This window comes from Neopelma chrysocephalum, unplaced genomic scaffold (assembly GCF_003984885.1).
Source record: "Neopelma chrysocephalum unplaced genomic scaffold, ASM398488v2 Primary Assembly neopelma1_209, whole genome shotgun sequence".
In the NCBI taxonomy this organism is placed as follows: domain Eukaryota; kingdom Metazoa; phylum Chordata; class Aves; order Passeriformes; family Pipridae; genus Neopelma; species Neopelma chrysocephalum.
This window is the reverse complement of record NW_020897871.1, coordinates 972,363-987,614: the sequence shown is the minus strand read 5'-3', so window position 1 is coordinate 987,614 and position 15,252 is coordinate 972,363. Positions and strand designations below refer to the sequence as shown.

The 15,252-nt window shown below is 39.7% G+C and overlaps 1 protein-coding gene across 1 annotated transcript in view; it reads left to right on the top strand.

Annotated features, from left to right (window-relative positions):
- The window catches only part of SYN2 (synapsin II), a 175,226-nt gene extending 163,594 nt beyond the window's left edge, over positions 1–11,632 (top strand). The window contains exons 11-13 of the mRNA XM_027703173.1: positions 3,580–3,640; positions 7,372–7,651; positions 10,562–11,632. Coding sequence (XP_027558974.1) covers positions 3,580–3,640; positions 7,372–7,651; positions 10,562–10,697 — 477 coding nt within the window. The 3' untranslated portion in view covers positions 10,698–11,632. The remainder of the gene's footprint in view (positions 1–3,579; positions 3,641–7,371; positions 7,652–10,561) is intronic.
- Positions 11,633–15,252: the final 3,620 nt, after the last annotated feature.

The following is a 15,252-nucleotide window of genomic DNA, read 5'->3' as shown; positions in this document are numbered from 1 at the left end:
CACCCATTTCAGCGTTCTTCAGACTGTTCAAAATTCAAGTGAATATGGATCTAATCTACAAGGTAGAAAAGGAAGTAATACCTTGATCAAATTCTAATGCAATATGTTTTGTAGAACAAACAGTTCTTTCCTCCAGTTCTGTCCCAAAAATTCTAAGGAGACTTTCAGGTAAGTATGGAAAGGAAGAAAGTGTTACAGATGAATCTAGAGGCATCTGTCTTCTAGATAAGTAGTGGGGTTTCTGCTTTGGCTGTAATTAGCCAATATTCTTAAAGATCCTTATGCAGCCAAATCATCTCTTCTTATACCCAGAGCTGAGAAATCACTGGAGTATATTTGCAGCATTCATGTGGCTTAGAGGCTTCCACAAGTATAGCCTTATTTTTTTAGGATAGTTATATAAACAGTAAAGCCCTTTGAACAGGAGGGCTTCTATAAGCAGTTCTTTATAATGTTACTGTCAACATCAGCAATCCCTTCTCTTTGGGGAACTTGGATGTGATATAAAAGTTGTGTTCCATAAAATGAAAACCAAAAAGGCTCCTTATGACATCAGTTACCACACCTCGCTCGGGTAACCCTAAACCATACCAAACACTGTCCTTTTATACTGATAATTTTGCTCTTTAGCCTTGAGCATCCAGATAAGAAACTATGAAGGGCCATTTTTCATGGTATATGCTGCATTTAATGTTTGATTGGATGAATCAGCAATAGGCAAGTTTGTAGATCAGAACTGTATTACAGGAAAACGTGTTTGTGCTAAAAGGAGGTAGTAGGGTGAGATTCTAGGCTGGGCAACAAAGAAGAACAGAAAAAAACAAGAAGGGTGAATAAATCTGCAGGACAGGGCTGGTCCAGCATCTCTGCTCAGAGAGGCTGTGCTGCCTGTGAGGAGTGAGCAGCTCTCACAATTACATTGGCACAGCACCTTGGAGAGGTGAGAAGGAACAGTCTGGAGTTAATGTGCCAACAACTGGTGTTTTAGAAGAAGCCTGGATTTTATTAAAGGTCTTGGCTCGGGACAGCAAATGAGGCTGGTTCAAAGCCTGTCTTTAATATCAAGTATCAAGGTTTCTGACTGTCTGAAAGAAAGACTCATGAAAAGGTCTGGATTACTACAGACCACTGAAAAACCATGAGTAAGATTTCTCAATTAGGAATGTAATGCTAATTAGACTTTTTGGGTCAGCCTGGGTGGGTTGGCTAATTAGCCAAAGTAATATACCCATGTGATTGGCCTGGAGTGTGGGTGAGGTTCCTGGAAGCACCAGGTGATATCTGGTGGAAAAAAAAGGATGTGTGGGTGGTAAAATCAGGACAGCTGCAGTCAGTGACTGGAGAGGGGGAAATACATCTTCAACAGAAAATGCACAAAGGCTCTAAACTTTCAGAAGAGTTTAGGTAAGGATTAGCAAGCTCCTATAATGTTTATTGAAAGCTTAATTTAGGATAAAATAATTTCTTTGTAAGATGGGGAGATATGCAGGTTGCATGAGTGCTGGTGTTGTCAGGCCAAGTCACTTCAGTTGTGTGATAAAACCCAAGACCATTTCAGGGCAAGAACAAATGGCCGATTTGCTTCATCCTCGAAGCATGGAGGAGACAGAGGCCCTGCAGTTGTTGTTTTAACATTAAAGTAGATGTGAATTTAAACTGCCAGCCTGTGTTTTCAGTTTCTAAATAAAACATGAATTTTACCTACATAATCTTTTGTTTCAGGAGAAAAATGATAACACTCATGTTCTTCCTAGTCACCCTCTGCCCCTGCAGAGAACACACAGGTTGGGTTATGGCCCTGCCTAAGCCTACCATATGGTGATCACAGTCCTTGTGATTATGAAATATTACGTGTGCTTGCTGACAAAGCCACCTGGTCTGTTCGGTGCTTCAGAAAAGAACTCTTGGACTTCCTTAGGCCCAGTGCCTGTGGTTTCCTCTGGGAGCACTGGCTGTGTCCCAGGGGGCTCTCTGCGGTGCCCGGGCACAGAGGAGGCTGCCAGGTGCACCAGAACAATGGCATAGGAAAAGACTTGGCTCCTCCAGGGCAGCTTTTCAAGGTTTCCACTGTGGGCTGATTGCCCCGGTCTCCAGGGAGCTCCTGCTGGAAAAGCACATTGTTCCAGTGAGCGTTTCTACGGAGTGGATCCCACAAACACTCCAGGTCCTCAACATGCAGAGGAGAGCACGGCAGCTTTTACATGTGGTTCAGAAAACTAGAGGAAGGAGGGAAACAAGACAGAGAGGACTTTAACCCACACTGAGGCAGTACAAAAATTTCTGCTGGCTGTGTCTTTCCTTACAAAATTCTCTTATTTTCTGTATTATCCTCATCCTCACAACGATGCTAACCGAGAACTATGTAACTGGGCCAGGTCATACAAGGAGCAGAGTTTGTACGTATCGTTTTTATTCCTCATTTGGGCTTCTGAAGGTTGGTAACACTGAATAATTTGAGTTTTAGACCTGTCCTCTGTCCTTTTATTTATGTAGCTGAAGCAGACAAAGCAATTTGCAACAGCTGCATGTGATGGAGAGTTGTCTTGTAACATTTGAAACTGTAAGTGCTGGATTGCTGTGCAGGAATTCACAGCTCAATGACTAAGATTTATTCTGTAGTTATAAGATCAATTACAAATCTACCAGGAAAAAACAGTAAGCCTTGCAAGAAACATGTTTAATTGATTTTACATTTACTATTTAATAAATTCTGAGGGTTTTCCCTCTTGACAGATGGCAATTTAATTTCTGGATTCTTAAAGAGAAAAAAAACCCCTAAGCTATTATGCCCAATGATTTAACGTATTTCACATTTCAAAATATTAGAGATGGGAGGATGTTCTGCTCCAAGGTTTTGGTTCAGGCCCATCTTTTCCTCTCAACAAGTTTACATGTGAAAAAGATACTGCCAAATAAATCTCCTGTTTTGAAAAGTTAAGTATTACATGTGTTTCTAATAACATGTCAGATGGAGTAGCATGAAGTAATTTCAATTATTTTTATTATTTGTCTGTGGGGTTTGCTTTCTTCTTTCATTCTGCTTAGCAAAACACTTAACCTAGAGCAGACCATGTCCCCATTTACAGTCAGTGAATCAAAGTGAAACTATCGCTGCAAAACACCCTGCTGTGCTCACACTTGTGGATACAAGTGAACAGAGTTAGAAATAAATTATTTCTTAAATTACACAGGGGTATCTGTTGAAATCCATTTCCTAGTCAGTCTATCCTAAAAAAACCAGAGCAGAAGTACTGAGATACAGAAAAGTCATTCACAGTTCTAGGAACTGAAGAGAAAGACCTTGCACAAATGGAGGTAGGTTTGAGCAGGCATTCCCTGTGTTGTGATCACATGCTGCAAAGAGAAAACACTTTTTTTAAGAGCTTTGGATTAGCCCAGGATTCATATATCATGTCAGACAGCAACTAAATTAAAAAATGTTATCTGGAATAAATTTCAAGTGTATGTTCAGCCCCAACACTAAAGAGGTTTCTAATGAAAATAAAGACAAATTAGTGGAAAATTGGAACTAAGCTACTCTAATTTTTTTTCTCTTCTGTTTTCAAATGTATTTTCCAGAGTGGATCACTAAAGGAGCCAGAGCCAAACAAAATCCCACCTCAGCGACCACCACCTCAAGGTTGTTTACAGTACATTCTCGACTGTAATGGCGTTGCAGTAGGACCAAAACAAGTCCAGGCTACTTAGATAATTGAGACTAAAAGCAAGGGTTAAAGCAAAAATGAAAAAAAAAAAAGAAAAGAAAAGAAACAAACACACAATCTTAAAAGCAAACATCCCAATTTTGTTCAGTTTTTGCATTGTTTCAGTGCTGACCTGGACTGTGTTTTTTCTATGCAGTGTCAACTCTCCCGTCTGGTTGTTTCCTTGTTCCTGTCTGTGCGTGTAATGCTTTACCAACCTTCCTCTGTAAAACTCGTGATTTCAGGGCTGTTGTCAACGGTGTACAAAGAATGTGCCTCTCTAGAGCCCCGTGCAACTGTACATTATGGATGGTTAGACAGTATTTTTGGAGTATTATATATGTATATCATTCAGTAAAATACCACCGAGGTGCAAATCTAAATCTTTTTGCTTACTCTGTGAGTGTGTGCACACTGTACTCATAGCCTATATTTTTGTGTGCATGACTAATAGGTAGGTGATCCAGATATATTTTTAAAAGTCTAGATTAGAATTTGCTAGTGAGGCTTTTTATTTATAATTTTATAAAGTTTATTAACATTTGAGTTTTACTTATACGCAAGTGGAAGTCTGATATTTCAGTGACTCCATAAAATACAGTTCTTCCCAAGGAATATTTAAAATATCTTCTATTTTACATACTGGTATTCATATTTTTAGTAAATCTGCATTAAATTATTAGCTACAAAGCTATGTAAATGGGCCACCTATGTGCAATATCTCAGTGAAAGTGTATTTAATGTATCCTATTTCAATTAAGTAGTACCTTTTGTTGTCATTCTGAATTAGTAATCTATGGATATTTTTAATGAAAACTAATGCAAATACTTTCAAAAAATCTTATACTTACCTAAGATTTAAATCCCAGGTTGTTTAGTGAGAAGTACCTCAAGGACTGTTAAACTTTCTATAAGAGCTCATTTTTTTTCAAATACTGAGATGTGAAGGGATGGCAGACCAAGGTACCTTTAACCAGCCAGGGATGTTGCTCTTGGATTAGAATGCAAGACAAAAGTGTCAGTGATTTTCTTTACCAACTCAGGTCTATCTACTGTTTTACACCTAGAGTTATCCAGATAGTTATAAAGAAAATCCAGTCCCGACATTGTCCACATTAATAGCGTTTATAATAATTGCTTGACATCAAAGATGCAAAAAGACTTGAGATGCCTGACAAGTGCTAGATTTTCTGTAGGTAAATTATTTGTGATTTTTACAGAACCAATTTACAATGTGATGGTATGAGAACTCCACAGGCAGGCAGTTAATCTGTTGTGAGAAATCTAGCCCAGAGTCACAGGCTGCACACTACTGGCATACCAGAGAGCTTAGTTGCAAATGAGCCACAAAACTATAATTTTCGTCTTGAATATGTACAAAGATGAGTAGTGGCCATTAGTTTCATGCAAACAATTATGTTTAAAGGGAAAACAGCCTTATGTTCTACTTCTGTTTTCCCTACAAGCACTGGAAAAAATTATCAGTGAGTCTCATCATTCTTAGTGTTTCTTTTATTTGTACAAGCTGGCTGGTGAGATGAGAATTAAGGTATGCATTATTAGCTATTTAAATGTTTGTGGTAAGTGCTACTGTTTACTACCTATCAGTAAATTACATGAATATTTTGCTTTAGTGATCAGCATTTGTCTGGGTCAGTGAGCATTCCAATGATGGCATTGGCTGTTTTGTTCTATATTAAGAAAATTTCACTTAGAATCAGGTTCACAAATCCTTCCCTCCAGACACCCTAAAAGTGAAGAAACCATACTGCCCTGGGGTGGAGAAATGAATCTGATGACTGATTTTCTTTCAAGCAGTTGGTATTTTTTTTTGCATGGAGTAGTACCAGTGATCACAAGTGCTTTTCACACGACATTTGTGTGCTGTGTGTGAACAGAAGGGTGTTCCAGGCAGGATTTCAGCCTGTTGACTGTCAAGGATTTGCAGGGGCACACAGTATTCCTACATCCCACAGCCAAGACACAAGCCAAAATGTCTCTCTGCATGTCAGCATGCTTAGGTGCAATATTGTGGGTAACAGGGAACAGATGTTTTACAGTGTAGGCTTAATGTTCAGTTTTGTTGACTTATTTTTGGTAAAAGTTTCTTTCATGATTGTTGCCTTTTGTACAACCCAGCTGCAAGAAAGTGAGCAAACGCTGGAAATGTGACAGCAGTATATCTTTTATGTGAAATATCTTGTACAGCTTAATGTGCAATAAAAGAAAGTTATATCTGTCTTCAGTGTAAAGTTTCTGGCATTCAAGCCTGTATGTACAAGTGGGGGAAAGAAACCTTTCTGGGTTTCAATATTGAGTGAAAGGAGACTAATAAGAAAATGATCCTTATTAAGATGTTGCAAGACCATGTTATCACCTTCAAATATTTCCTACAAAAGTGGTTCAAATTAATAAACAATGAAGGCACATTCCTTAACATACAGTACGTGCTATTTATCTTTCTACACCACACTAACACACTGCTACAACTGTATGAAAACTTACTGAAGCATTAGCACATGCTGTTGTCAGACACATACGCTGGAATCTCATGTAGCAAGGGGAAAACTGACTATACTAGCAATTTAAAACCAAAAAACCACATGTATTGCAGTGGTACCTCCAGATACGAAGGTTTTCTTTTAAGACCTGAGTAGATGAAGTCTTTTACTTGCACTAAATATCTGTGTAAGACTAAAAATTCCCAAATATCTGGAACATCTAGATCAGTTGTGTTCTACTACTGTTCAGCAAGGCCCTTTTCCTGAGTGAAACATGATACAAACAAATACTCAGAATTTCACCCCATCCTTTCTTCCCCTAAAGGCAGGTGTCCTGTGTGCATGTCACATGCAAGAATTAAGATTCAGTTACAACATTCAGTCCAGAAAACCACAATCAGACATGGGATATGAGATAAAAGCAGCCCACTGATATCTGACACAGCACTATTTCAGTCAGAAAGCAGAAAAAACCCTGCTGTATGATGATGTAGCATCTTTCAGCCATGGATTTCACAACCTAAGTCTCTACTACACGTTGCATTTTCACACTTAATGCAGTAGCTTGCTAGGATCCTTCCTTTTCAGTGGAAAGATCATCTTGGTGAAGAATTAGTAATGACTTTCTTGTGTTTCTTGTAATGTTCTTGACATATCTCACTAAGGGGTTAAGTAAGTTATTAAAATACTTTAAATTAGCCAGAAAATTTCAGTATAAAGTTGTTTTACTGCTGTAAGAGTGAATCTGAGAGGACTATTACAGAAAAAATTTTAAAACTTTGGAGGAACAAAACTGCAGTAACTACACAGAAAATAGTAACTGTATTGCTGAAATAGATATTACTGTTATTTCACAGCCTCTCCTTAACTCGAGCCAACATTATTCTGGGTGTAACTCCGTTGAAGTCAGTACCTCTACTGCTGGGATAAATTGGGTACTATTTAGCAATTTAAAGGGTGAATCATGGGTGCTCCAAGCAAGTTACTAATGTACCGAGTGTGATTAGTAGTATTGACTACATGACAGTACGATCCATATTAATAGAATTTTGCCTCAGAAGTAGAATTAATCACGTTCGAGGATTATTTTAAAGTGTTGGATATGAAGTCTAATAAGGACTCTTTGAAACTATAAGATTATGAAGTTTTTCTTGTGCTGAACCTAGGGGGCCCAGTGCAACCCCAAGGAATGCAATCCCAAAGCCAGGAGCCATTGCAGCCCCAGCGCATGTTCCCCCCTGGGCAGTCAGCAAAGCCCTCAACTTCCCAGCCACAGCGGCCACCCGGACCCACCACCCAGCAGCCACGGCCCCAGGCTCAAGGTCCTCCCAGCACCAGATTATCAAAGGAAGCAGAGCCACAGCCACAGCCACAGCCACAGCCAGCTCCACAGCCAGCTCCACAGCCTGCTCCACAGCAGAAGCCTCAATCTCATCCACAACTTAAGTAAGATTTGCTTTATCCATTTTCTTTTCTCCTCGTAACACAGATCTTGTTGCCATATCTGTAAATTGGGAGTTGGGCTAATATTCAGGAAAAAAATGGACTTATATTTGCAGGTTTAAAATGAGGTTAAAGTATTTCAAAATATTCAAAGTATTTTAATATTTTGGGTGATGGAACAGGCTCCCCAGGGAGCAGCACCAAGCCTGAGAGCTCAAAGGAGTGTTTGGATGATCCTCTCAGGCACATGGTGTGAGTCTTGGGGGTGGTCCTGTGCAGGACCAGGAGTTGGACTCAGTGATCCTTGTGGGTCCCTTCCAACTTGGTGTATTCTGTGATTCTGTGATACCTGTTTATGGTTAGTAATTCAGTATCATCTGTTATATCCTAAGCACTGCACAAAATTTCATTTAGTAGTTGTGCAATCTCTGCCCTAGTGAGGTCTGAAAACACATCGTCTTTCTCCTCTTTGTTTCCTCCTTTTGGTGCCACTGACTCACAAGCTGGGTGTGCTATAAGTCTGCACACAAAGAGGAAGTCTTATCTATTTAAACTTTTAACCTTACAGTCACTCAGACAACAGATTCCATTTCCAAAGGCCTATCTCAGAAACAATCCCAGTGAACACTTTGGACAGTGGCTGCCAAATTGTTTCTTTACAGCTGCACTTGGTCCATGTTTGGGTGGTGGCACTGACTGTGATGCACAGAAAAGGCTGCACAAAACAGTCTCTGGGTATCTCACTTCTGGAAGATTCCTTACAGTAAGGAATATGGAAAGGATTCCCCCTCACAGCTTAAACCCAGCCAGAAACAGAAAACTTGGGGAAGTTTTTAGCAATGATTTGCAGTTTTTCAGCACATAAATCCTATTGCTGGTGGAATCACAGGCACATTCTCCTTAGTTTGGTACATAAAAGACTGGCATGTAGGCTTTGTTTCATCCCAGGAACACAGATCCCCTTGTTCCACCCACTCGTATGTTAACAGTGGTGGGAAACAACTCTGAGTCCTCCCCTGAGCCCCGTTGAGTGGCAGAGAGACGTTAGATGACAATTTGCAAAGATGAGGGTATTTTCCTTGCCTTCACAGGACAATGTATTTCTTTATTCTGTTTTATAATCATAAAAAAGTTCATTGATCCTTCATTTAAGTATACATAGTGAATAGAGAGGTCGATTTTCTTAAGCAAGATGGAAACTAGTTTGTAGTTTGAAACTTGACAACTCCTGACATTGAAGAGAAGCAGCTAAGAACAGTTACAGGACTGTACCATATACTCATTTCCAGCTTTCTCCCTTTAGTTCTTTGTTCACATCTAGATTCATTTTTCTCTTCTTCAAATGGAAGAGTGTCTATTTAAAACAAAATAACAAAGGAGAAATTAAAGTTTTTAAGATGTAAGTCATAATGAGAGTAGTTTTTCTGACTTTCAGAAGCAGTTTTACATCCACACCAAGGCTCAGATCTCCTGCCTGTAGGATTAACTCTATTTGCATGTGTATGCTTTGTATTCACCCACATGCTGTTGCCTAACCTGTATGTACATGTTATTAATCTGTGAATAAATATTTAATTAGGCTACTTATTGTGTTACTAATCAAGTCAAGTGCTGCTTCCCACCCTCCCTCTTTCAGTGAGTACAAACAAACATTTATCAGTCTATTCTCATTAGCACAACTATAATTTATGAAAAACCTAAAACGCCTGTAGCACTGTTTGCTGTACATTATTAGTTTAGAAGTAGAGAGGCTGCAAACCATGAAGAGTCTCAAGCAATCAGAATAAGAAAAGTGTTTCAGTTTTACTATAGCCAAAACTGAATTCTATTGTACTGAGATAAAAATGAAATCAGTTAACTAGTTTTACTAATGGAGGGATGTCTTTGTAAGAAGTTTGTAACTCAATTATGTATTCTATTTAAATTCAAGCCTATTTTTTAGATATTATTTTAATTGACAAATCAGGAGTTAAAGATTTAAATTTTAGCTATTTTCTTTCTTGTTTTCCTTGTGTGTTATGTGTTTCACGCTTATGGAAACTCACACAGAAGTTACATGATAGCACTAAGGATGGAGTAGCATTGCTAGACTAACTACCTATAGGCAAGAAAAATTATATCTGATTTGCAGTATTTTTTAAAGCTATAAACTGTCATTAAGCCTCCATTAAGGATCTAATGTCCAACATATATATATAGAGAGAGAGAGAGAAAGAGAGAGCACATTACAACTTTCGGATTCATTCTTCAAACTCTTGCCAATATACCTAATTTTTCTTTGTGCATAATTGTTTGCAGCCTTAACAAACCCAATTATTAGTCGTCCATGTTTGGTTGTGATTTAGATTTAGTAGGCAGGCCCCCATTTCCCTCAGGTTCTAATTTACACCATCCAGTTTACTGGAATACAATGTTTCAGATCTGTAAAAAGAAAACAAACCATCAGTGTGTGCCTTAAAAAAATATTTTCCTCAGATATTAAGTCAAAGTGCAGGATGAATGTAGTGGGTTGCCCATAACTGTGTTGCTTGTGGTCAATGCCCATTTTGTTCACTGTCTACGGAATGGCCTGAAATTGTGCCAGGGCAGGGTCAGGTTGGATCTCAGCAAAAGATTCTTCCCCCAGAGGCTGGTTGGGCACTGCCCAGGCTCCCCAGGGCAGTGGGCACAGCCCCAAGGCTGCCAGAGCTCCAGGAGGGTTTGGATGATCCTCTGGGGCACAGGGGGTGACTCTTGGGGATGGGCCTGTGCAGGGCCAGGGGTTGGACTGGATGATCCTTGTGGGTCCCTTCCAACTCAGCACATTCTGTGAGTCTGTGATTTTCCTGTTCTCCTCACTGGCACAAGTGCTGAGTGGACAGAAGCTGGGGGACAATGTGACCACACCAAACCTGTTGTGTTTTTGTCTTGCAGCAAGTCGCAGTCTTTGACAAATGCCTTCAGCTTCACAGAATCCTCCTTCTTCCGGTCATCTGTGAATGAAGACGAAGCAAAAGCTGAAACCATCCGAAACTTGAGGAAATCCTTTGCTAGTCTCTTTTCTGATTAGCCAGCTTCATCTAAATGCACCCAACATATAGTCTGAAAACTCCGTGAATGTTCCATAGGTTTTGTTTTCCCTGTGCCAGTACCCTTCTCTACTGTGCTAACTGTTGTATTAAGCAATATGTTAAACTTACAGAAAAAAAATAAATAGCAGGAGGACTTTGATGAGATCCCGTCCATGAACATGTATAAACATCTGTAAAGAAGGAAAGGTTCAGTTGCTACCACAGAATGTTGAAGTCTAAGGTCCTTATCCATTGTAATATTGTGGCCTTACTGTGACTGAAGTATATAATCCTATTTGAGACTCCTTTGTAGAATTGTGTTAATAAAGCATTGAGGAATGGGTTTCTCCTTGCTTTACCCATTCCCAATGCATTGCAATGCATGTGTATTTTGTGTGTAAATGTTTTGTACTGCAAAAGTATAGTCTTGACTTGTTCTTGCCTCCCAGATTTAGGAGGCAATTCACACTGGCATTGTCAAGCCACATAAATAATGTGAGAAATTGAAGCAGTTTCTTCCTCCTTATACAATCCTTCCATCAGCTGGTTGTAGACTTCTGATGTATTGCTGAGAGTTATCAGTACAATAAATGTCATAAATAGAGTGTAAATGTACTACTGTATCTCCATATGTCTATTTAAATTTATTTCCAAACTGTAACCATAACTGGGTTTAGTTGCAAAGAATATGCATGATGTTACCCTTATTTTTGTGAACACCTTCTAATAAATGTAAAGTCCCATGCCTGATTTAAAAAAAATGTCTTCTACAAAGCTTGTTTTAATGTCAATATATATTGTCTATTTTGAGTGATATCAAAAGAGTAGCTTTATGATTATAAAATATTTGGACACAAACCACAGCTGTAAGAAAATAAACTATCACAATTAATTCCTTTGTTGAATCAGCATAATAAAAAATGTATAAATTCTGGGAATCACATTTACATTTTCTAATAAGTAACGTCTTTTAAAAATACTTAACTTGTGAAAACATAAATAATCCCAGACTTTCAGGTAGTAGCTGCATTTAAAAAAAAAATTCTAAATCAAACTGAAGTTCATTAGTAATCTCTAGATTATCCATTTCCAAAAGATTATCGGGTCTTTTTGCCTATGACACGGTATTCCTTGCCAGGAAATGGTGCTAAAAGGGGAAACAAGAAAATAATAACTGTAATATTAACATGTCTGAGGGAGAAAAAGAGCAACACCACAGTAACTTAAAAACCAAATGGGTTTTGTAATGGGTTTGTAGAGACACATCTGTTTGCCTCAGAAATTTTAGCTCCTGTAGATCTGGTAGTTTATGAAGCCTGGGTAAATCAGAGTCAACCTTTGCTGCCATCAGTCCTGTCAGCAGTTTTGGATTCCTTTGGGTGAGGAGCCTGGCTGGGGCTGGGAGGTTGGCAGTGAGGAATGGAAACTTGGCTGTGCAGTGATGTCAGCCCTGGGCTCGGACAGGAGCCTCGGGTGGCTCTGCCTGTCAGAGCCTTGGCTTGGCTGAGGACCTGAGCACACGTTCCCTGAAAAGCAGCATGGCCAAATCCCTCACAGCCAACACAGTTGGCACCTTTGGGCACTGACGGCGAGGACTGACTCTGTTCCAGAGTTCAACAACAGTGCCCAGAACAATGCAGGTGAAGACTAAAAGGAATTTCTGGGTGAGTTTGCACTGCAACATTGGAAACAGATGCAGAGCATTGCCCTCTGTAAGATGGAATCTCAGTCCCTCACCTTTGGAATGACCCTCGGAGGAGCTCTCTTACTCACTGACAATTCTCTCTTCTTTCAGGATGAATGCACTGTGTACAGAAGCCTGTAGTTTAGTCGATGAATTCTGTGACAAAACCAGAATGCTTTAACAGTTAAGAGTTTATATTAGTTCATATATATCAGCTATACTTTGATTTTTTTCAAGCTTTGTCCTCCTCACTGGATTGAAACACCCTCCACTGGGCTGCAATAACAACCTTGAGCACTTACAGAGCCTTTCATGTCTGAGAGGCACTTTACTTTTAGATTAGAAAGATTAATCAAAGTTGCTAACACAAATTAATTACTGCTACAGAGAAAGCATAGTAATTATGCATAGTTTGGCATGTGTCGTGATTAGTACATGCCTAGTTTCAGCAATATTTAGTACAATATGAATTACAGGTAGTTCATTAGTCCAGCCCCAGATTTCGACTTGAGGCAAAGTTTCTCGCTCATATAAAATTCCCTCCCACCTCTTCCTGGGAGAAAACGGGTTTCACTACAGTCTTTGTTTTACCATCTGGAACGAAAATAAGAAAGAAAGGAAAGAAAAAAGAGAGCAAGATGATGCAATCAAATCTGCATGGTGTATCCTCCCACACAATGTACATAACACATTGCCTCTCCACAATGCCAGAACTTCTTTATGCCTCCGAGCGTGCTAAAGCGTGTTGCACACAAGCTGGTGCCTGCTTGTGTTCCTCCTGCAGTGCTTCATGTTTAAGACATTTCTAAGCAATCTATAACACATCTCCAAAATACTAATCCTGAAAAAAAAAGAGTTTTTAGGAAAAGTCTGTTCAATCTTGGATAGTCCATTTTGTCTTGCTTCGTTAAAGAGGCTGTGCTTCAGCTTCATGTGCAAGCTCTGCACACCCAGTTATCCAGTGGAATGCTGTGTAGGGATGCACAAATGGTAACACAGGAGTGGCTGTGGTTGCTCATCTCTATGAACCTCAGCCCAGGAACACAAAGGCTGTACTTCATTTGCACCTTTCCATGCAAACGCAGCTTACGATGCCACAGGTTTCTGTGCGTGGCACCCCATCCTTTGCATCTTTCACTTATAAATCAGGATAGTGTGAAGGCTACAAGAGCTACTAATCAAGTTTAGTCTTGAGATTGAGATGGAGCCACTTTCTGACCATTAGGCCTGAAGCCAATTCAAAACACTGAAGCAGATTTCAAGAGATTGTAATTATGGTCAGAGTGACTAATCTAGCTTTGAAACAACCACTAACTCTCCAGTAAAAATTAGTCAAAATAGTACTAAGGTACTTTGTAAACACTGTGTGAGCTTTGCATACTTCCTACTTCACTCAAACAAAGTCCCTTCTCTGAGCCAGCGTTGGCTCCATGACCAGCTCACGTACACTAAAGCTCCTGTTTGCAGAGTTGAGAAAGTCAGGGCGTGTTGTCTGGGCACGGGCAGGGCTGCTGCCACTGCTCGGTTCAATACCACAAACAAAGTTCCCAGCCAGTTGTCCATCAAGAGCAGCTGCCAGCAAGGAAGCAAGAGGCTGAATAAGTCCAGCCCAGCTCTCGAGTGCTTTTTCAGGTGTCGTATCTCAGCAGCCCTATCTCCATCTATCTCAGGAACCAGGAGAGCCACACGGGCCGGCGGGGATGAGCTGGGATCTGGGGAGACCTGGGCCACACCAGCTGGAGGCTGGGCAGGGTAGATAAAGGTGATCCAAAAGGGCACTACTTGCCAAGGGTTGGGACTGAGTTTCCTTTTCTCTCTGGACGCTCAGCTGTCCCATCCTTCAGAACCATTCCAACTTCCAACACAGAGTAAGAGGCAACTTAATTGAGCTCTACCTTTGTGCTTCCCCTGGCAAAACAAAGCTGTTTAGCTGCAAACAAAGAGGCATTTGCAAATTTTGATCGCTAGTAGAGTTTATTTTTCCACACCAAAAGTAACTAGGATTGATTATTCACTCACAGCAATTTAAGAAAACTCACCTAAACTATCACACGTGCCACTACAGATGAATTTAAGTTCTGAAAAACAATACAGGTCTCCAACATGGAAATGCCTTTTATTAGACACACATTTTAAAAGAGGAAGAATTCAAATAATGTCTATAGCATCGAGTTAAGTCCTTTAAATTTAAAATAAGCCAGGAAGAATGACAGAAAGATTATCCCCCTGTTTGACATTAAGATAACCCAGGAGAAACACGTTTGAGGGGTTTTTTCCCTCACAAATAACAATACAAAAAATTAGAAAGAGGATCAGTTTAAACAAAACAAAGAAAATTAAAAGAATTTGTGGCTTTTACTGGGACTGGAGTTTTAACTTCTTTTAGCAGTGGTAGATGTGGTGTTTAAAAACTGATCCACTTCATATCATTTAACACTGCAGTTTCCCAGTACAGGATGTGTACGATGGAGAGGGTCCCTGGATTTACAGCTAAATCTCCATTCTATAAAAGTAATGGATGGTAACAGGTAAAACGGAAGGTAACCTGACAATGGATGTGACTGGGAGCAAACTCATTATTCATGGGTTTTATCAGCGTTTTTCTCCTCTCCTATTTCTACTTTCCACGCACGTGCCTGTTTCTCTGACTAGTCCCAACGAGCAAAATTCTACTTCAAGGCTTCATAAGCTCTGAGGAGCCATTTTTTATTTAAAGTCAAGATTTGGAGTTGTCATCATTGCCTGCACTTCCCAACACCATGAAGGCAGTGACAGTAAGCAGTAAAAAATGGAAGCTGACTGTTCATGTTCTTCCCTCGCTTTCTTAACTAAGAATGAATTTTTGGTAAGAGATGCTGTAGATTTAAAAA